The 21842-nt window shown below is 55.8% G+C and overlaps 2 protein-coding genes across 2 annotated transcripts; one reads left to right on the top strand and one right to left on the bottom strand.

Moving 5' to 3' along the window:
• Window positions 1-1304: 1304 nt before the first annotated feature.
• Window positions 1305-12041, top strand: LOC309410629 (BPI fold-containing family B member 4-like; the record flags this gene model as incomplete). The annotated part of the gene is made up of 15 exons (XM_082007065.1): window positions 1305-1540; window positions 2294-2408; window positions 2923-3027; window positions 3285-3440; window positions 4891-4954; window positions 5378-5441; window positions 5886-5977; window positions 7005-7178; window positions 7933-7986; window positions 8614-8781; window positions 8890-8957; window positions 10331-10373; window positions 10905-10968; window positions 11352-11428; window positions 12018-12041. The coding sequence occupies exons 1-15, from the start codon at window positions 1435-1437 to the stop codon at window positions 12039-12041; spliced, it is 1374 nt and encodes a 457-aa protein (XP_081863191.1). The 5' UTR covers window positions 1305-1434.
• A 4157-nt stretch (window positions 12042-16198) lies between these two features.
• BPIFB2 (BPI fold containing family B member 2) lies at window positions 16199-21581 on the bottom strand (the record flags this gene model as incomplete). Its single annotated transcript, XM_082007130.1, has 15 exons — window positions 16199-16309; window positions 16592-16668; window positions 16773-16836; window positions 17193-17238; window positions 17905-17972; window positions 18201-18365; window positions 18499-18540; window positions 18905-19081; window positions 19203-19294; window positions 19551-19611; window positions 19876-19921; window positions 20367-20504; window positions 20670-20774; window positions 21118-21217; window positions 21473-21581. 15 exons carry the CDS (start codon window positions 21579-21581, stop codon window positions 16199-16201), a joined length of 1401 nt encoding a protein of 466 aa, XP_081863256.1.
• Window positions 21582-21842: the final 261 nt, after the last annotated feature.

Raw genomic sequence — 21842 nt, 5'->3', positions numbered from 1 at the left:
TACATTTCATTACAGCTTCGTTTTTTACAGTCAATTCATGACACTCTTTACAGATACAACTGAAATCAATTTGAAGCTCGGTCTTAACAAAGACAACATTTATCAGGTTTCTGCAACCTCTCCACATTGCTTTTTGTCAAGAAAATCTTTTTCCCGTGTTGCATTCGAAATAGGAATGAGCACTGTAAGTCCCACAACTCCTCAGGGATTGGGAAAAGTAGATCGTTTCCTACGACAAGCCTCCTTGATCCGTGCCCGTGTGCTCCGTGCGCTGCCTTCCCCGTGCAGGCAGCCCCACCAGCCTCCTGTTGGATGTGGATGCTTCAGGAATTCTCGTGATTTCCTAAAGTTGGTTTCCTCAAAGCATGGGGACCCCCCCGGGGCACCATCACAGAGCATCCTTTTTAAGACAGACTGCGGGGGGGGAAGCGGCGTCTGAGTGATCCAGGCCACAAAGGCAAACGGCAACCGGTCAAGTCAGCGGTGACGTTACCTCGTATAAATCAAGCGAGGTGGCAGCTGGGTGTTGCTTGCAAAGAGCAAGAGTATTGAGGGATGCCTGCTCATGAGACGTGGAGGTTGTGAGGAAAAGGTGTGTCTGGCCGGCTGCAGTTTTTATATAAGGGCGACTTCTTCCATCTCAGTTGTAGGGGGGAAAAAAAAAGGGAGGGAGGACGACGCAGAGGCTCGACGACTTCCAGAAGAGCCCGCGCGGAGCCGAGGGCCCTTCCCGGCTGGCTGCAGCTGATGCAGGTAATGCCGTGGTCTGTGCCTCCGCGCTTCGGCTGGCGAAGGCTGCGCGGTGGCAGGGGGACGTGTGCGGCAGCAGCGTTAGCCCCTTACAGCTCTGGAAGGACACCCGTGGCTTGGCGTCTTTAGTTCGAGGTTTTGCTGTGCGCCAAGGTCCTAATCATCTGCCTATGCCCATCGTTTCATAATTTATGTTAATAATTGTTATTTATAACTTTATAGTTAGCTTATTTTTATCACTTGAGCTTTAGTTTATTGCATTTGAAAGTTAGAAAGAACAAGAACAATCCTCAGATGCTTCCCTCGGCAAAGACCCTCACCAAAACGGTGTAACTTTTCACCTAAGGGATACTGAAATAACGACTGCTTAAACACCAGGTCAGGGGAAAAGCAGTTTGGCTTTCCTTTGTGTAAATGCGTAGAATATTTTAGGCCAGTCACAAAGGACCAGGAAAGGGCTTTTATTGACTCACGCTTGAAGTCTGTCCACGTGTGTGGATATGAACAAGGTCCTGCTGCCCCAGGCTCGAGCAGAGTCTTAATGAGCGTAATAAAGAGTAGAAGAGGGATTTCTCGCTCGACCTCTTTCTTCGTAGGGACACCGGGATCTCCTCTTAGAGGCTTTTCCCCCACTTTTCACGCCGATGTCTCCCTTGTCAGCAGGGGAGTCTTCTGGAGATCACGATGTTGAAGCTTTTTGGAATCTTCTTTTTCTGTGGCCTCCTCTCGCCCTCTCAAGAAGTCTTGTCCGGTCTGTCCTGTGCCGTCAGTCCAGGGGCAATGCAGAACGGTAACTAGAAAACAGGAGCTGTGTTTGGTTTTTAAAGCTATGCGGGACCGTGATGTGGAGTAAAACCTCCTGAGCGTCTTCATCGTTATTGTATAGTTCCCTAGGGCTGCAGACTTTGCTCAGAGCTTCTGAGCCATCGCTGGGTTAATGGGTCAGCGAAATCTCGCCGCTCTAGAACTGGGACACGTTTGGCACCAAAAAGCCATACTGAACTTCAGGGCTAGGTCTGGATTATTTCCTCCGTTTGTCTTAGTTTCTCATTTCCATACCGGCACAGCTGATATTTGGCAAACAACTGCTGTGAAGTTTAGCAGCCGTGTTAGTATTTGCAATGCTCCAGCAAAACAAAAAGAGGCTTGTTTCAAGTTGCTTATTTTAAAAAAAACAAACAACAAACAAACAAAACCCCAAAACCCCTTTACAGGTGGGAAACAAGTTGTGAGTTGGGGCAGAACGACGGAGTGGGGTCGCTGCCATTTCTGGTAGTGCACAACCGTGCTGTAACCTTTACGTCGGAGGTCTGGGACGGTCTCTGCTGCTGTCTCTCCTGGTTAATTCACTAAGGGCAGCTTTGGTTTAGCGCACGTTGTAAAATAGGTGTGATTTGACTGCATCGACACAGCTAATGACTTTATAAGGAGTTTTGGGCAGAGATGGGGCTCTGTTGTGTGACGCCTTTGCCAGGACAGATCTGAGCGAGTAGAGCGAGGTCACTGCTGGAAGCGCCGGTCCTCACGCAGAGATGTTTTCCAGTACTCTCAGAGGCCATACTTCAGAACGGGCTTCTCCAGCAGCACCTGCAGGGTCTTGTGCTCCCAAACATCATGGGTGAAGGGGGCCTGCTGAACGCTCCCACCAGCATCACGGGGTAAGTGGGGGGCGAGGGCTTCTCCGTGAGCGCACCTTCACCATCAATCCTGAAGCAGCAAAACCTAAGCTGCAGTTGGCACGATCGGCCCGAGTAGTTATCCTTGGTCTCTTTTGATACTGAAATTCTGACCCAGTAAAAGTTTTCTGTGTAGCAGCAAAGTGGATGGCGAAGTGCACTGCGGGTTATGGATGCAGGTGCAGAATGACGGCACTGCTGCGGCTTTTGCTATCTGAGATGCTTGACAGCACTGAGAGAGGGAGGAAGGGGCCACAGAGGGAAAAGGTTGACTTCCCTCTGAAGTTGGCTTCCACCCCAACCTGATTCTAGGTTGCCTTCTTTTGGGTTTCAGCTGGGGCTCCGTCTCTCATCCTGGAGCTGGTATCTCTTGCTTACGATACTCCAGCTGGAGGCGGCTGTGGTGCTGTGGGTGCTGTGGGTTCCCCAGTGGGTACAGCTGCCGGGCTATTAGAAGATGCTTTTAATTTGTGCCAGCTTTTGCTGTTGTTTGCAGCCTGCACCTTGTCAAGGTTCGGCTGCCCAGGCTGTCAGTGGTGCTGCTGCCAGGCATCGGGGTCCAGCTGACCATCGCCGCAAAGCTGGAGCTCAGCGGCAACTGGTGAGTGTCTGGTGGCTGTTAAGGGAAACCCCTACCCACAGGCTTCCTGTTGTGCAACAGTTTGCATCTTTTATGGATTTCTGGGCGATTCTAACCTATAATAAAATCACAGAGCAGAACAGGCACCAGAAGATGGCTTGTGGCATTTGTAATGCGTTGCAGGAGGTGGAGGTGCAGTTTGTGGCTACTGGCATTGCTGAGTTGCTCTGGTTAGAGGCTGAGAGGTGAAATCTGTTAAACCCGTTTACTTTTTTCAGCTTGGTTGGCCTTCTTTCAGAACTAATTGATATCTTAGTGGATGTGAACATCACTGCAAACATTAAATGCACAAATTTTGAATCGGGCACGGTCCAGGTCGTCATTGAAGACTGCCTCTGCATTCTTGGCGCCATAAAGATCAAGCTCCTTTCTGGGTAAGTTCCTGTGGATTTATGTTTTCCTTTGCCCGCAATCCTCATTTCATTATCTAGTGATCTAGACAGTCTGCCAGGACGCAGACGGTGCTAAGCTGAAACAGAGCCAGGCCTCAGGGAAGTAATTCCTTTCCCACTGCCAAAGCCAGTTGCTTCAGTGGAACTGGCAAAAAACTTGGGTCGTTGGAAGATGAGGATTAATTTGCCCCGTTTGCCTGTGGAAATTTTCAGATCTGAAGTATGAGGTTTGGTGCCTCTTCGAATGCACTTTTTTTAGACTTAGATAGCGAATCGATGTCCAAAGGCTAGGAATAATAGGGCAGGGAGCGTTCTAGGAAACCAGCACCACTGCTTGCCCTGGTCTTACACTTTGCCCTTGGCTGCTGGCACGGACAGATGCTGGGCATACGGACTTCTGGTCTGACTGCGGTGGGTGTGCGTAGTTCCATGCAAACGTCCCATCTCTCGCTCAGTGTTATTAAATTCTTGGCAGAAAGAATTTGCTGACTTCATGTATTGATGAATACAGCAGCAAATTGATCATGGGAAATATTTTCTTTTATTGCTTTTGAATTACTCACTTTTCAGGTTCATTGAATTTCTCCTAATTATTTTTTGCATTATGCATTATATTTCAATCAGGGCAGCAGCTGCTTTGAAAGAGACTATGTAAGTGACTAGAGAACACGGCTCACCTGCTCTGGGAGTCGTATTTTAAGTTTTAGCAGGATTAAAGCGATGGTGCGCAGGAAGGGAGCTCCCCGTGGGGTGAGGGGGAGTGTGCCTGCGCGCGATGATTGACTTCGTGGCAGTTCCTCAGATGTGTCTATAGGCAGAGCTTGGGCACAAACAACGAGATGCATTATGAATTCCTGCTGTCTGTGCCTTGCCAAGTGTGCTGCTGCATGTTCTAACTCAACAGTCCGGAAATACATTGATTATCAAAAGTAAATGGCCCTGTGCTGCCTGCAGGCATCACGCATCCCGGAGTGATCTGTTCAGCAGCAGTGTTGAAATGCTACACAGCAGATCTCTCCTCTTGTTATTCCGCGTGTAAATTCGTTTGTTTCCAATAGCTAATGCGGAGATACACCATAACAACTCCACCTTCCCTTAACTACAGCACTGATTTAAATACCAGAGGGAGACAACCAAACTCGGGTTACGCTGCGAGAGGCTCGCTGCTTTCATGCAATGGTGTCCGCACACCCCAAGCGCCGAAGCCTTCACTTCTTAGAAATCAGCCCCTTCTCCCGTCGGTGAGGCGAGCAGCTCCTTGCCCTCCCTGCCTTCTGCACAGCCCCTGCTCCTGCCAGTATTAGCTGCAGCGCTGTCCCTGAAGGGATGACTGAGGACGTAGTAGTGTCTAAAACGAAGGCTGCAGATCCTTTGGTCTCCTGTCCTGGAGAAGTGTTTGTAGTGATTGGAAATTTTTTTCTTTCCTTTCCAGCTTACTCTCCCTATCAGTAAATGAGATAGTGCTTAACCAGCTGACAGCAACTCTGCCCGGTTTGGTAAGCCTGAAGACTGCCCTCCTTTCATAGCCGAAACACAGAAATGTCAGGATCGGCACGTTACAAGGTCACAGCAAGCTGCGCCGTCTTTCTGTGTTCCTTTCCCACCTCACTGGCTCGCGCCGCTCGGCAGGGATGCCCTGGGCCAGGCTGGCGGCTGCCGGCGTGTTTCTGCCACGGGGCGATGCCCGAAATATTCCGCAGTTCTAAGCAGTCCCCTTTGGTGTGGTACCACAGCTCCAGGGATGCGCCGCTGCCCCCAAGTCCTTCGCAGCATCCCAGCTGCTGCCTTAACGCCACGCGCACGTGTTTCCCTGGGATTTAGATTAAAAGGAGTGGGTTTGGTCAGGCTGTCGGGTGAGGGCTCCCTGCAGAGGGGTGGCGAGGGGGCTTGAGCGGTCATGTTTCTGCTTTGCGTTGCAGTTGTGTCCGGTAGTTGATATTGTGGTCAACCTTGTGAACATCCAGCTCCTGGGCACTCTCAACGGTGCGTTTCTTGTGGAGGAGGAGGTGCTGCTTCCCCTCGTTCCCCGCAGTCCCGTGGTAGGAAGTGTCCTTTCCCACGTCTAGTCCTCAGCGCGTCAGGGAGGAGCGGCGCTTCTGCAGGGCTGTCGCCGAACCTCGAATTCACACCTGAGCAGTCCAAGCGGACTGCTCGCACCCGGACCCTCCTGATGCCATTTTCATACATCACCCTTGGATTTAGCTTATTTGGTGCGCTCTTGGGGCTACGTTCTAAATGCAGATCCTACAGAGCTGAATTTGGGGAGGTTTTGCCCGTTTTGAGTGGCAGCGAGCATCCCAGAGAAGCGCATGCTGGGGACCTGGCTGTGGGTGTGAGGTCCGGCTGGTGGCCTTGGGGTCAGGGGAGCAGTTTGTGTCGCTGCATATTTCCTGATGCTGTAACAATCATTTTTTTTTCTCTGTGAAGCGGTGATCCCGGTCGGAACAGCAGGAACGATTCACTATCAGCTGGCCAGCCTCCCGTTTACCTCTGGCTTGTTCCTTGGGTTGGATTTAGATGTAAGTTAACGCTGGGCGACGGGACCCTGCGAGCGTGGTGCCTTTCAGACCCTTCGCCTCATCCCCTGGGAGCCGCTGTCTTCTTCCAGCGCAGCCACATGGAGGAGCTGGGCTGAGGACTTGTTCTGGAAATGCTACATGAATATTTAGCTCCTTATCCAAAACACCACTAAGTGGCTGTGTGTACTCCTCTTCAAGCCCTCGTCTGCTCAGTTTGCAAACTTACCCTGGGGCTGCCTGAGACTGCCTGGCCGCTGCGTCTAACTGTCAGACAAGCAGGTTTCGTCCTCCCCCTTGCCCTGCCCGCGGACTGGGCGTTGCTGCTTTTTGCCTTCGCTAGTCGGTCGCTATGGTGGCTGGGTGGGTGCTAAACCAAGCTGGCAGTTGTGTTTTCTACTTCTGTCTCACTGGGGAAAAAAAACCCCAGCAAAAATAACAGTACTTTCAAGCAGGAGAGCGTAAATAAAAGCACGTGGCCCGCGAGAAGCAGCTGGGACATAAGCAATGGCGGATAGCAAGGGCCGATAGCAAACCCTGCGGCCGTTCGATCCGCGCTGCTGCCCGTGCTTCAGTGCAGCTGCGTCGGGACTCGTCTTTGCCCCGTCAGCCGCGGTGGTCAGAGCTGGTCTCCGCAGCAAGTCGAGGGTAGCGGGGCAAGCCCGCTGCAGCGTCCGGGGACGGCTGATGCCCGGCTGGGCGCCGGCGGGAGGGACGCGGCGGCACCGCCGGGCCGGCAGCGCCGGCGCTGCTGGTTCGCTCCTGCAGTGAGATCTCAGGGATGAACTGAAGCAGCGAGCTGTGGTTTGGACAAGGCGCGTTGGTGGCTCAGAAGGCCTCCGGTACACCTCTGGCCTTTATCAGCGCCTCAGAGTAGAGGAGGAGTTGCTCCGAGTCCAACGCTTGCCCCAAGCTGCCAGCGAGAGGAGGGCTCTTTCCGCCGGCACGGGCCCCGCGCTCTCCGTCTCGAGGAGCTGGGCGCGCCTCGCGGCTCTGGCGGCCCGGCTTAGCCTGTCGCCTCTCCTTGCAGGGTGCGGTGAAGCAGGTGGGAGGCAGCATCATCCCCCATGACTCGTCCCCCTCTACTTTGCCTCCGCTGCTGGACAAGCTTTTGGTCTTGGGACTGCGCCAGAGCTTTCTCAACGCGGTCCTTTCCCTCCTGATCCAGATACCGCCGCAGACCTTCACCTGCACGCCAGAAACCGTGAGTGTGGCAGCGCCTGCGTGTGATGCCAGCGGAGGCGGAAGGGACCCGCGTCAGCCTGGCCCTCGCTCAGCTCGGGGCGCAGGGGCTCACGGCGTGCGCAGCCTCTGGGGCCCGCGTCTGCGTCCGCTCGCTCGCACGCGCTCAGCCCCGGCGCTGCCTCCTTACTGCTCTTCTCAGAAAGCTGTAGTAGCACGTGTAACGTTCGGCCGTTCTCGTGTCTGTGCGGGCAGCCCCAGGGGTGCCCGTTGAAACCGCGGCGTACTGCTTACGCCCTGGTGTCCGGGCGGTCTGTAATCCATTTCAAGGAGTCTGCAAAACGTCCCTGAGAAAAGCAGCTTGGTGCGTGCGATGCACTTCTCTAGGCGTATGCGTTTTCTGTACTCCCGATCTGCTCTTCCACTGGGAAATATTAGGGCTCTACACGCTGGCAGATGTTGAAAGCCTCTGGGCTGTATCTCCTTCGCTGGTTGCTCTCACCTTAACGGCTGGCCGGGAATCAGCCGGGCAGCCGGCAGCGACGGAGAAGGCGGAGCGCTCGGGGTGCTGCCATAACCGAGGGCTGTGGCGCTGAGCTGCCCGCGGCATCGCTGGGGACAGCCAGGGCGTGAGGGCTCGGGGCCTGGCCCCAGGAGTGCAAACAAGCTGGCTGGGACCTGGGACACAAGGGGGAGAGGGGTGGCCCCGGCAGGACGGGTGTCGCTGAAATTGGCTGGAGCGCTCAGTGGGGCTGCTTGCGCTTTTGTTCCAACAGTTCTCCGGTGCCAGCGGTCTGCAAGAAGCCATCGCGACCCTCGTTCCTGCTGGGGTGAGTGACTTGGCAGCTCTGAAGCCATCTAAGCGACGCACTTGGACGTGCCGGGGCGCTGCTGCCAAAGGTCTCTGGTCTTCTGCTCCCCCCCCTCGGCCACGCTGAGTGTGCACCACGGCCGAGCCGCACCGGCGCAGCTCGCGGCTGCGCTGCCGCCAGACCGGCTGATGGGAGCGGGTAAAGGGACCAGAGGTTTGTGCCAAGCCCGCAGCAGCCTCTGCATGGTGCCCGCTCTCCTGTGTGCCGCCGGCTGCAGCCAGCCTTTTCCCGCTCCCTCAGCAGGGGAACGTCTTCTCTTGCGGCTCACAGTCATTGACAGAGAGAGCTGATAAATGTCTGGCATCTCCCGTTTCCTGGGCACCACAGGCACCCTCTTACGGCCACAGACCCCTTCGTGTCCACCTGGGCTTCCTCAGCCCCTCACTGCCTGCAGCAAGGAGTACTGATCCGTGCTGCTGGACCTATTTGCTCTGTAAAATTCGGCTTTTCCAAGGTCTGCATGACCTTGGGGGAGGTCCTACAGAGTTATGGGGCTGGGAGAGACTACCAGAGGACTGCTAGAGCCCTGCCTGGCCAGCATGTGGGACGCGGGTAGCCACCTCCATGTGTCCCCAATTCCCACAGTGCTCCACCTGCCGTGGGACCAGTCCTCTGAGCGTTAAGCTAACGTTGTCTGGGAACCCGCTTATTCTCTTGGAAGAAAACAAAGCCACCATTGAGCTTTCGGTGATGATTCAGGTGTTCGTTAAGCGTTTAGATGGACCCATCCTCAACCTCCTGCTGCTGAAGGCCGTAAGTCTGGATGTAAAGAGCTCAAACTGGTGAAGCGTGCCGCCAGCCGCGTGACTGGCAGCTGGGATGGTGACGTCTCCACGGGCTGACCCTCTCCCTGTCTTGCAGGACCTCGGTCTAAACGCCCACGTGTCGATTGCTGGAGGCAGGCTGGTGCTGGGGCTGTCCCTGGGCAGGTAGGCTGTCCCCGCAGCGGCTGCGTCGGGGTGCGCGCAGCAAAGCCTGCGGGCTCCCCTGAGACAGCCCCGGCTCTTCAGCCGTGCTGAGGAACTCCGGCCTTCCCGGAGCTCGGGGTGCAGGTTCAGTTTTCTGGGAAGCAGTGGCTGGAAGAGAGCAGGACAACAGCGAGGGCTGCAGTTCCTCAGGGGTGCCCCGAGTGCTGCAGCAGCGTGTCCCTCGGTGACGCGGCGCTGCTGGAGCTGCCTGAACCACGGCAGAAGAGTGTCGCACAAAACACGGCTGTGGCAAAGCCAGGCAGTGCTGCTGCCCTCTTACAGGCTGGTGATGTTCTCTGCCTTGCAACACCAGCTCTGGAGCCGCTGACTTGAAATGCTTTTCGGTGTCTGTAAAACAGACATTTCGTTTCCTGAATCTGAGAATTTCGTACCTGGCTGATGGCACGAGGTGGACGGGTATCGCTGGTGTTCAGGAAACTTTACAGCAGTGGGGAAGTTTTAGGAGACTGGAGGAAAAGTCTGTGTCAGTTTTATAACAAGGAGAAATGAGGTAACCTGCATAATTGTAAGACTGTCACCTTGACTTTGATCCTGGGCAGTAGTTCGGAATGTCTGATATTGGACATGAGTGATAAAGGAATAAAGGAAGGTGGTGTCGTTAATGCCAGTCAGGGTGTGATGAAAGATTGGAAAGCATTTCTTACAGTGTGAGGTTTGAGGATTTCAAGCTGTTTAGCTTGTCAAAGAGTTAGATTTAGAAGCGGCATTGGCATGGCTTGTATGCGGCAATATAGAGAACAGAAATGCATCAAAGGGCTTTTAATTCAATAGACAAAGATAAAACAAGATTCAATGGAAGTAGAAAAGAGAAATTCAAATGGAAATAAAGCATACATTTTAGCTATGGAGATAGTTGTGTGATTGCAATGATAGATTAGGAGCTGTAGCAAATTCTCCAGAGCTCGTGATCTTTAAATCCAGACTGGATGCTTTTTCTAGAAGCTCTGCTCTCAGCTAAACAGGAGCTGCCTCCTTTCCCAAGGTGAATAACTGCCTGGGCACGGGAGAGGGAAGGGGAAGCCCAGAGCTAGTGCAAGCCCTGTTGCAGTACTGCTTCATTTACAAGCAAATAAAAATTAGGTGAAGCTTTTATTTTCCTATTTTCTTTTCTCCCTTGCAAGTGTGGCAGTGCCTGCTTTTTGGGTTACACTATTGCGATCCCTTTACGGGTGCCCCGATGATGCCTCGCAGAGATCCCTTGCCCCCGGGCTGAGTAACGGTGCAGCGGGGGTGGCAGGGTCTCACGACAGGGATCTGCGAGCCCTCGCCAGTGACTCGGTGTCTGATGTGCTGTTTGCTTTCCTTTCCTGCAGCACTTCCCTCTCCTTGGAGTCTTCTGATGTTGGCATCAGTAACGTGAGTCTCTCGTACCGGTCTAGGCTTTACTGGGCGGGCAGAGTGGCCGCGCGCTGGGCACCGGCTCTGGGGAAGGAGGGGGACGCACGCTCGCTGGGTGATGCTGTAACGTGTCCTGGCTGTGATGGATTGCGTCTGCTGACGGTCTTAGTTGTTAGCTGCTCTACTTTGTAGGTCGTAGCAGTTCTTCTTTCGCTGCTTTTTTTTTTTTCTTCTGCCTTTTCTAATAATGCAAATGTAAAGCCTGAAGTCTGCCTGTTTATTCACCCCTGCTCAGGCGAAGCTTACACGGAGCTCCAGCAGGAGCTCTGCCTGGTAGAAGGTTTCCCAAAGGAAGCACCAAATACAACTTGAGGAAGAAAAGTAGATTTGCTTTAAAGAATAGAGGGACTATTTGTTCTTTTTCTGTGTCAGTGGGAAGTGATTTCCAGTCCCGAGGACTGGCTGTCTTCCAGCCGCAGCGCTGGGCTGTGCTGCCGCTGTCGTGTGCCTGGCAGCACCGCTCAGGCGCTTCTTCCCTCTCTGGTTCAGATCTCGAACTTGAAGCCCCACTGCAGCAGCCTGCTGGCAGAAACGCTATTGCCCCTTATCAACGGTAAGGTGACCGGGCTGGCTGTAACGCTGGGAGTGCTTTGGCTGAGTTCTGGGGAAGGAGGGGAGAGGGGTACGTGTGCATGCTTGAAAGCTGTAGCAGGAGCACTGAAGCCATTCAAGGTCTGCAATCCCCATTTTGAGTCTGTAGTTCAAAGTCCAAACCTTATTCTTACACCATCCCACCCCAGCTTCAGTCCGAAGGGCCCTGCACCAGTTGGTGGCAGAGAACACAAGGGAAGCCACAACGCACGGTGCGCGGTGGTGCCGCAGTCCGTGCCTCCCGAGCAGCTCCTGCCTTCGCCCTCCCCGGGAGCAGCTTTGTCGTGGGGTGGGAGCTGGGCTCACCCCTCCCGCGGCGTGTAAGGACCTGTCTGTCCCCTGCAGGTGCTCTGGGCATCGGGATCCCTCTGCCAAACGTGCTGGGCATTCCCTTAATAAAAGTGGATATTCAGATATTAGCGGTAAGTGTTCAGAAAGGCTGTTTCCTCCTGCAAGGCACCGGTGCAGGTCCCGGGCTGTTTCTGGCAGCTGACTCCTGCAGCAGGACCCTGCCAGGGCCGGCTTAGTGTGCCAGAGCCGTAGATCTTTAGCCCTGAAAGGCCAGACAGGGTGGCTCTGCCTGAAAATGCTGCCCGAGTACTACTTCATGCCCGTGAGCACTATCAAGCCAGGTACGCAACCAGCAATGTTCAGCCCCGGGGGCAGGTCCTGGTTTCCCCGTCCAGGCTGCCTTTCCCTTCTGGAGAGCTCTGCGAGAGCAGCTCCGATGTGGGTCCAGGGGGTCTGGCCAGCCCTTTCAAGTGGCACCGTTCAGAGTGTCTGGAATTGCACCGAATTCCAGCCCTGTGCATCCTGGAGATGTCCCAGAGGAGCTGGGATATTCTCTGGCACTTCCCGAGGGGTACTGTGCCCTCCTTATCACAAATTTGACCTGAGGATTTTTTGCAAGAGGCTTTTTTGTTCACTGCGTGTTGCTGACAAGCTGTTGTGAACCAGCATCCCTCAAAGTCGGGAAATAACGTGGATGTGTCACTCCTTGCGCTTCTTCAGGGCCTGCTGGTGATTCTTGTGTGAGCTGGTGGGTACGAGGCACCGGGAGGTCTTTCTGGGCAGAGAAAGAGGAAGAAAGACCAGCAGGATGGCGCATCGAGACCGGCATTAGCTACTTTTCTTTTCTAAACTTGATTCAAGATTCTTGATAAAGCTTAAGACACTTTAAAGTTAACTGGCTCGTGTGAGTCTAAGAAGATACTTGTGTAAGCCAAAGCCTGGTAGGCAGCTCTGTGTACAAAATGTTTATGGAGAGAAATTAGGATGATTGTGGGGTCAGAGTTATGGCGGTTGCGGGTGGAGCTGCAGCGGAATTGTTAAATTTGCTCTGCGGGAAAATTGTTCTTGCTATAATAAAAAAGTGGACTTGTTGCCTATGGCTTTCTAAGTAAATGTCACCGTTCATGTTCGGAAGGGTATGAAGTGCTGAGCAGGAGCTTAGGATACGTTTGTCATGTAACTCTCTTAATAAACATTCCTACTTTTTAGTGCTTGGAATGAGGTTCTTGTTTCTGATGCTTCTCAGGGAGAGTAGCTGTCCTGCCTCCTGCTATGGGATCTGGTTCCTTTGTGACAAACAGATATTTTGGTTTTTGGTTCGATAACTTTTTTCCACTCAAAATTCCTGGGAAAAACACACTTGGATATTCAGTGGCCGCTCCTGGCCAGGTAACCTACTGACCAAATGCTAATCCACAAGCAGACATTGGAATGAAATTGAACTTCCGAAGTTCACAGAGCATTTCCTAATAGAATGTGAAGGGAAAACTTCATTACCAGGTAACCGGGAAGTTTGGTGACGCTGGAGCACGCCCATCTGCCTGCAGTAGTCCACGTCTGCTTAGGCTGGTGTAATAGTCAGTCGGTCTCTCTATGTCCCAGGGAAAAGAATTCAGGCATTTTTGATTTCACAGAAACAGATGATTCTGGGTAAAAAAAAAAAAAAAAAAAAAATCTGTGGTCTTAAGTGGCCTCTCAAACACCTGCTTTTCCCAGCACTTGCCGTTCTTACTAGCGTGTTAGTCACTGCTAGTGTCCCCGCAGCTGGTGGTATGTCCCCGTTAACGCATGGGTGACGCACGGAAGAGGTCCAGCACCGATCAGGGCAATATCCTGTTCCGCATTTCTGCCTGAAGGTGAGGACAGTCCAATACCTGCCTGGCCAAAGCCCTTGGCTGTTGCAGTAATTTCCAGCGCCACGGCGAGGTGTTGCCGGGGCGTCGCTGAACGCAGCAGCGGCTGCGCTGGACCCGTCGGCGGTCCCGGTTCAGGCAAACCGCCCGGAGCCCTCCCGTGCTGTGCCACATGGCAAACCTGGTCTCCTCATCGCTGCGGCAGCCCTAGCACGAGCTGAACCACGGGCGGGAGTGTCTCCGGAGCCGAGTGTGAGCGTGAGGGAGCAACGTGGGCAGTCGGGCCATGCTCGTGAGCTGGGAGCAGGGAGCTTCAGACGCGCTGCTCATCCTCTCGGATGCCGCGGGGCTGGCTGAGCGGCCTTTCGGGGGCTCACGGGGCCCCGTTACCCGGTGGGCCGCACGAGCGGCCCCGCCGACCTGCGCCGGCAGCCACGCGGCCGGAGCGCTCGCGGCTGCTTTGTGCCACCGCGGGCTTACTGGAGTGACTGGGCAAGCCGAAGCACGTGAGCTCCACTTCATCCACCCTTTTTGCCCGCAGGTGGGTCTAACAGGCTTTGTTTGTACGAGGTTTTGTTCCTGAGAAAACGCCTTCTGTACGGTGCGTAAAGTTTGGCACCTTTTTCGCGCACTCTTTTGGCCGGCGCTTTCTGCGTGCGTTCTGGTTTGCTGGAGGGGACTCGTTTTGCAGGCATGCTACGGAGTGATCTGTGATCTGTCGCTGTCCCGGGGGTCTGTTTGACTTGAGAAAGAAACGACAGCGGGACGCGTGTAACGAGAGCGCGCGGTCTCGCAGAGCCGGGGCGCGCGTGAGCCTGGGATCACAGAAAAGTGGAAAAGTCTTCTTGTGCATCTGGAAATGGCTTTTCTTCCCGGGGCCTGGCCTCCATCGTGCCATTTGTCACACGGGGCTGGGCGGGGAGGAGCGCAGCAACCTTCTCGAAAGGAAAGGGCAGCATCTCCTCAGCGTAACTCGTTAACTTCTGCAATTCGTAAATCTAATGCTCTGAATTGCTGGTGGGTTCAGGAGTAAATCCAGAGCAGGAAACTGCAAGTCAGAATTCATAAGAACTGGGACAATCCCGTCCACGGTGGAAAAAACACTAAACAGTCGTTTTCCAGCGTGCCGGCATCCCGACACGCTGGAAAATCTTTTTATGGGGGAGCAGCGGGAGCGGGAGGTGACGGGCTGGCTGCGCTGCCCGGGCTGTGCGCGGGACTTCGGGCTCTCCAGCTCCTGCTCCAGGAATGTCCCTGGTAAAGCTTCATCCCTCGGCTGGCGAAGGGGCTCGTCTCTGTTTCTGCAACGTTTGAACCATTCGGTGTCGCGTCCTGCCCCGTCTGCCTCCGGCAAGGGAAGCCGTGCGTTGCCGGGCGGCTGTTCCTGCGGAAGCCTGGGGTACTGCCCAGGAAAATGATGAATTTTGTTTATGCCAAAGATGCTAATGCAAACACTTTTTTCAGCATTTCTTTTTCCGGGTGAACCCAGGTGACTGCTGGGGACAGCACTGGCCGTCTTCTGCAGACGCAGCCGTGCTGGGCACCGCTCGGTGAGCCGGGTGGCAGGAGGGAGACGCAGAAGACCCCAGTTCTCCAGCATAAGCCAGCTCTGCCCCCGAGCCTGCGGCTGGTCCTAGGTAGGACGCGTGGGGCCGGCAGTCGGGGTGTGCAGCTCCCGTGACCCCAACCCTACGCTGGAGAGGCAGAGCCGTGCAGTAAAGCCTAAGGCCAGAATACCCATTGGCAAATAAATACATCTTCTTACTGCTCCGGCTTATTCCTTTTGGGAAACTGGTTTAAGATACATTAGTCAAAGAATAATGGTTGCAGCTCTACTAGGAAACTTTTATTAGGAGCAGTTCCCGCTATTGCCAACTTCAGGCATTAAAATCATTAGTCAGGTCCCCAAGCTGGGCATATAAACCTTCAGGGTTTTTTACTCCTTGTAATAAATCAACTTGGCTTGTTTTGTTTGCTTTCCTATTTCTGAGTCTCTGAAATATGAGGCTTTGAAGTGCTTTTCAGCAGCTCCAGAAGCAAGAAACGATGTGTATAGCTGTTGCGAGTGAAAGCAGATGTATGTGTAATTAATAGCGTTTCGTGGGCATCCCTACGGCAGAGCTCACGTGGGCTGCGCAGCCGGCCATAAGGGTGCTTGTCCGGGGCATCGGCGCAGCGATGCCCTCGCCCGTCCCGAGGCAGCTGCCAACCGCACCCGGCGATCGAGCGGCTCGGGCGGCTTTTGGAGCTCCGTTACCAGCCCACCCTTCCGCTCGGGGCCCTCAAGCCTGTTGTGGGTTCCCCCCCCTTGAGTTTGCTGAACAACCTCTCGAGCGCGGAGGCATGCGCCGTCGGCAGGAAAGAGCATCCCGACATTGCCGAACGCAGCCGCTGGCGCCCTTGGGCGGGCGCGTGGCGCCGTCTGCCCGTGTGCCGTCGGGTGCCGCCCAGCATTTTCTCTGTGTTGAGCGTTGTCAGAAGTATAGTTTTGAAAATACAACTGCCTTCAAGTCTAAAATTAGAAACCATCGTGCAGACTGATTCCCCCCCCTTCTTTCTGACCCAGGGAAAACCACCAGCCGTAATGTTCCCATAGTAACAGGAGAAATGGAGGAAAAGCAGATGAAAGATCTCTTGTCGGCAGGGGCCATGTCATTCTGCAGCTGAGAGGCACGGGGCTGCTTTGCATCCTTATAAATTAGTGGAATGTTCATGCTTCCTTAATTAAATGTGAGGTCTGGACAGCTCTGCTGGTACCAGTTCTTAGAAAGACAAAATTCATGTGTCTTTGGGTACGAATCATTGAGAGGAAAAAAGTCAATAGTCATACCAGAAAATGCAGTATTAAAGAGAAATGTTTAATTAAAGCACGGAGCATTGTCACAACCCGTCCCCTTCGTGCAAGACAAACACCAAGAGCAGGACCGGAAGAGAAAGGTGCCAGTGCAATGCCGTTATTAGCCTAAATATGAGAAAGTGTTGTTCTAGTAAGGCAAGAAAGAAGATTTTCAACATTTCAGTGACAAAACAGAAAGCACGGTTTCAGAGTCAAAAGAACAATCTTTCCACTGTTTTACTCCGGTCGTGAGACTTCGGCCCACTGTGCTCTACTCCAGTCCGCGCCCGTAGCTCGAGGTTGCAGGGCACCAAGACGTAGTCCTAAGCGAGGGGAGGGACGAGGGCTGAGCAAGGTGCCGACGTGGCTCGCGTCAGCCGGCACGGGGCCCTGCGCGGGCCGGTGGCCGCTCCAACACCGCTATTGCTCGTGTCGGGGGGCTGGGGAGGAGCTATGCCTCTTTGAAAAGCAGCGGAACTTGGTTCTGCAGGTTAGCGGCTAGAGGAGCAGGATCCGATTTATTCTGGAGGCGGGAAGTAAGCAGCGCTCCCGGGTTCCCTTAAATCAAACGTGGCAGGGAGCAGCCAAAACGTCTTATTTCTTACCTTGTGAATCGTGATGCTGACGTCAGCGTAGGTAAAGCTGGAGACGTGGGGCAGGAACACGCCTTCGCTCAGGACCACTAGAAAAAAAAATAGAAGAGGGAAAGTTGCCGGCTGGGTGCTGCCTTCGTCCTCGCCGCGCATCCTGTGTGGCAGCACCGCCGCAAAGCTCCCGGCTCCTCACCGTTCATCTGAGCTGGTACCTCCTCACGGACTGTGGGCAAAAATAGCTCCTCCAGCAGGGCAGCCTGCCAAAGGGACACGCGCGGTCAGCTCGCCTACGGCGCGGCTCTAAAGCAGAAGGCGCCGGGCAGGGACCGGCAAGGGATGCTCACCGCACCTCTCCTAATCCCGCACGGACCTGCCTCTCCCTTCTGCAGGGTGCAGCGAGCACCCAAAGGAAATTCTTTCCCTGCTGCTAACCGCTGCCCGGGCTGGCTTAGGGCAGCCTAAGCCGGCTGGTGCAGCCGAGCTGACCAGGCTCTTAGGGGACGGTGCGAAGCCACGGGCTGTTGCGTTCAGCAAGTCGTCAGAGCAGCGCGGCACAAGGAGGGGACGCGGCTGCGCTCGGTCGCTTGGGGGGTGCGTGGCTGGGGGCACCTACCGGCACGGGGCCCACGTCGGAAGCAGCCAGGCTGAGCTCGACATCTCTGGAAAACAAAGAGCAGCGCAGGAGCTGCTTGTGGTAAGTTGCAATAAGCAGTGGCTTTTACGTCCCCGCAGACGCGGCGGCTGAGGCCAGGGCCGAGCCAGCAGTGGACTCGGTGCCCGGGCACGTCTCAGCAGGCGTCTGGAACCATCATTTCCCCCCTGGGCGCAGCAGCAAGGGCTTGAGGACGTTTTGGCCCCCAGGACCCGGCGTGAACGGCTCTCCTGGGCCCTGCTGGAGCGGGCAGGCTGCGCTGGCGTGAGCGGGCCGGGCCGCGGGAGGCTGCGGGGGCTGGAGCGACGGGAAGCCGCGGGAGCCAGCGTGGCCGCGCAGGCTGGACCCCCGCCGCTGCAGGCTGTGTTTGCAGCTGGGGCGGTCGCGTGTGTGCGCTCCCTGGCAGCGGTGCCGGTGGTGCGGCAGGTCGGTGTTGGCACGTGCCGGTCGCCCGCGTACGCCTGTGCTGAATGTGGGGGTGGATGAGTGCGACTTCCACTTTTCTCTCTAGACGCTTTACTGGGGTCTCACCATTTCCCTTGGGATAGAGCTACCTCTGCAACAGCCAAACCGTAACAGCTAAGGAATTCCCTGGACCACTTGGCCTCTCCTTCCCCTGCTGTGGCTGGGGCACGTCCCCTTCCAGGACCCGGAGCTCGGCTGCGTTCATTACTCTGTCACTGCTGCAGAGATCATCATCCTCGTGTCGGCGATGCTAAGGAGGAGTCCTGCAGACATATCCTGTAAGGGAAAAAGAGAGGGCAGGGTCCCAGTGAGCAAACTGTCCCGCTTCGGCTTTGCGTAGTGAGACGCGGCGAGGCTGTCCGCGTGCTGCCGCCTGCGCCGTGCTGCCCGCGCCCTGCTCTACCCAACGGAGGCAAATGCTGCCGGGGACCGTGAGCGCTGTGGCAGGCGCAGGCTGGAATCAGCCCCTGGCAGCGGCTGCGGTCGGGCTCGCAGAGCACTCACCACGTTCACGCTCAGGAAGCTCTGGAAAGCCGGCGAGCCTGCCCCGACGTGGATGGTGAGGAAGAGCTTCAGGGCTGCCTCGCCTTCCTCCAGCGCCACCCGAGGCGAGCTCCGGAACACGGCTTGCAGCATCACCGGCAGGTCCTCCTGGAAGAGGGAGCCCATCTGCCGAGGGAGGGGGGTTATTTCTGGGCCCGGCAGCCGTCCCCCACGCACTCCTGGGGCGGTGGGCGGGCGGCTGGGGGGCTCTGCCCGAGCTGGGGCCGAGCCCCTCGGAGCGACAGCAACGGCAACGAACCTGCGTGATCTTCTGTGCCATGGTGGCGGTGGTCAGCGGGCTCTGAAAGACAAAGCATGGCTTGTGACCTGACTGGCGGCTGCTTGGGGCCGCCGCTCGTGTCCAGCGCGGCTGCGCGGACCCTGCGGTGGGTGCTGCGCCACTTGCGCATACACGCAGGAACCTCCCTGCATCCCAGCATGTGCCAGGAGCAGCGTTCTGGTTACTCTTCACGGCAAGTTCTCCATGCATCATTAGACCAGCACTATCTTCGGGAGCCTGGGAGTGAGGGGCTGCGACTCCCATGGGCACTCAGAGACGCACTCTCGTTTCTTTTCGGGGCACACGGCTCCTCCAAGCCATTTGTGGGGCAGGGCTGTCCCTCCAACGGCACATTTTCTACTCCGTCCTGGCTCGCTCTACTCACCGGGATGGTCATGTTGAAGGCTCCTGCCATTTCCAAGGCGAAGAAGAGGCTGGTGTAGAAGTGCTCAGAGAAAGCCAGGGTGAGGTGGGAAGGGCTGGAGCTCGCCGGCTCGGGCATGCTGAACGGCACGGGGCTGACTGGCAGGGGGATCGCCATCCCTGCCACCTGGAAAGTTGTCTGCAGGGGCACGGGCAAGGGGAAAAGGAGTTCGAGGTGTCTCGGGGCACATAGCACTGTGAGGAAGCGGCTCTCCCAAGGCCTGGAGCTGTGCTGTGAGTGCTGGGAAGGGAGGACTTACTTGCAAGGATATGGTGATTCCCTGCTCGGAGAACATGGGTGCGGCCAGGGGCAGGTACTGGACCTGGCAGCTCGGCGTGACGGGGAACTGAGCTGCAAACCGAGCAGAGGGACGCTCAGGAGGAGGAGGGACCAGTGACAGCAGCCTGGCGCTGGGAAGCGTCTGGGTTTCCCGAATAAAGAGCCAGGGAAAGAGCGCCGGGCAGAGGGAGCGGGTCCCCGGGGAGATGACAGCGGCAGAGCCGCTGCTGCTGGGTCTCTGCTGCGGGGTGGGAGCCCATCCCATGTCGTGCCTGGCTCCAAAAAGCCCCGAAGCCCTTAGTAAGGAGACCGAAAGCCAAAGGCTCACCCGTCAGAGAGATCAGCTGTTCGTTTGGCAAAAGCAGCAATTTGGAGACTTCCAGGCAAATCTATGAAATAAAGAACAAGAAGAGAGGTGGCAGATGACCAGGGGCGTCCCCCGAACGCCTCTGACGCGGGTGTCCCCATCATCTGGCCGCGCGGCAGCTGGAGGATGGGTATGGCAGTGTTCGGTGACCGCAGGGCTGCTGCGGCGTGTGTGGGGCTGCAGGGACACCTGGCAAAGCACCGAGTTGACTTAAAGTGCTCTGATTCTTACAGAACTGTACAACTTTGTCTTCTGCTGTCTCACACCTTTACAAACTTTATCTTACCTTATCGGCATTAATCTCCTTGTCCACGTCTGAACTAGAGGACTTGCTGGATGAAAACAACAGAACAGAAGATGTTAGGCAAGACCCAGCTCAGCCAAGGGTGGCGAGTGCCTTTTATCTGACCCAAAAGGCATCCAGAGACAGTATTACCATTATTTTCTATCATCTACTAAGCTATGATTACAATTCAGAATCCTAAAAGACTGAAGAATTGCCATTGGACTTGCATGAGAAATGTTCCTGCTGCACTACTTAAAAAGATCCACTCCCTTATGGGAGAACGAAACTCTCCTAAAACGGGGGAAACCAACCCTGCAAGCATAACGAAGTTCTTCCCGTGAAGATAGAGGATTCGTGGTAACCTTTGTAAGCCTTTGGGGCAGTGAGCAGATCTTGGTCATATCACCTCCCTGCCTAGAAATGCTTGTGGCTCAGTTTCTTCTTTTACCCCTTTACCCAGGTCCCATAACAAGGAAAACTGCGGGGTCGACCTTTCCGTCTCCTCGGTGCTCTGCATCTCCTCCACGGTGGGTTTGCAGGCAGAGGTCACCAGCTCCAGGTTCCCCTCAGGGTTCATTTCCACGTGGAGGTCTGCCAGGATGGACAGTCTCATCACCTTGGCGGTCGAGCTGTGCCGAGGGAGGAGAGGTGGAGGCTGGAGCGCAGGGGCTGCTCCCGGTCCCGCACGCCCCGGCCCCTCCTGCTCCCGCAGGGAGACAGCAGCAGCTGGATGCGGCCCCGTCGCTCGGGCCGGGAGCTTGGGCTGCTTCCAGCCCCGCGGCCCCGGCACTCACGGTGCAGGTGTGATGCCGAGGTCCACATCGATGCTCAGCCGCAGCCCGGTGTCGGGGATGAGCGACAGAGACAGCTCGGCGACTTTGACAGAGTTAATTTGGTCCCTGTTGGAGCAGAAACAAAGGTGTCGGGAGACCAGCACAGTCTCATGTGCAATCCCTGGCTGCTCTCACAGTGGGAAAACCCCCAAAATCCATGAGATGTGCAGGGATCAATCAATCAGTGCCCCGAGGGTGGCACTGGGGCTGCTGCCCTTAGAGCCCAAAGGAGGAGCCAGGAGCTTGTTTCTAAACCGCTCCGGTTTAGCTGTTTAGCTGCGCTGGTCTCCAGGAGAGTTTTTCGCTGGCAAAATGCCTTTTGTAACGATATCCAAAGCACTCCAGCCAAACACCAGTGCGGCCCAGTGGTACGGTGGCAAAGCCTGGGCAAGGCAGAGCCACGACTCACCTGCTGGGCTTTGCGGAGCCGAGAAACAGGTCTGGGGCTGCCGGGGCCATTAGGTCCTGCCCAAGGACCGTCTCTGCATGTGGCTTTGAAACCTCAGCAACTGTGCAATAGGGCAGATATTTCGTGAGACCCTCTGGACCTTGGGGTCTGATGCACAGACCGACATCCCACCAGGTGACACACTTCCACCCCTTACGAACCCCCCGTTACTGGCCACAGAAAGGGGCTGAGGAGCGTGAGCTGAGTAACGGCGTACGCTTCTGGGGACAGCGTTTGGTATGTCACCGCTGGACGGAGAGATGCTGCTGCCTCCCCTCCCTGCTGACGCCATGGGGGATACGGGGTCTGGACTTACGGTAGCTCAGTCCCGACGGGGTGAGGATGCCCCCGCAGTCAGGTGACCTGGTGGTGTGAGCGGGGACCAGGAGGCTCAGGAGGATGCTCAGGGTGCAGAGCTTCGCCATGCCGGCGCCTGGAAGAGGAGGGCAGCCGCAGAGGTCAGAGCGGCATGGCCCCGGCTGGCCACAGAGCCACGCTTGGGAGCCATGGATCCACTCCCGGGTCGGGTCTGTGGTCCTGAGCTCGTGAGCTTTTGTGCAATAATGACGCACGGCTCTCAGGTGGTGCCTGGGGATTTAAAAGCGCTAACGGAAGGCTCAGCCTTGAAAACCCCCGGTGTGTCTGTAAGCTAGAGTGGTGCTTGCAGCGATCTCATGCCTGCCGAA

This window comes from Phaethon aethereus (assembly GCF_964289735.1).
Source record: "Phaethon aethereus genome assembly, chromosome: 16".
NCBI classification, from domain to species: domain Eukaryota; kingdom Metazoa; phylum Chordata; class Aves; order Phaethontiformes; family Phaethontidae; genus Phaethon; species Phaethon aethereus.
Note: the sequence above shows the minus strand (reverse complement) of the source record. Positions and strands in the feature narration are given on the sequence as shown.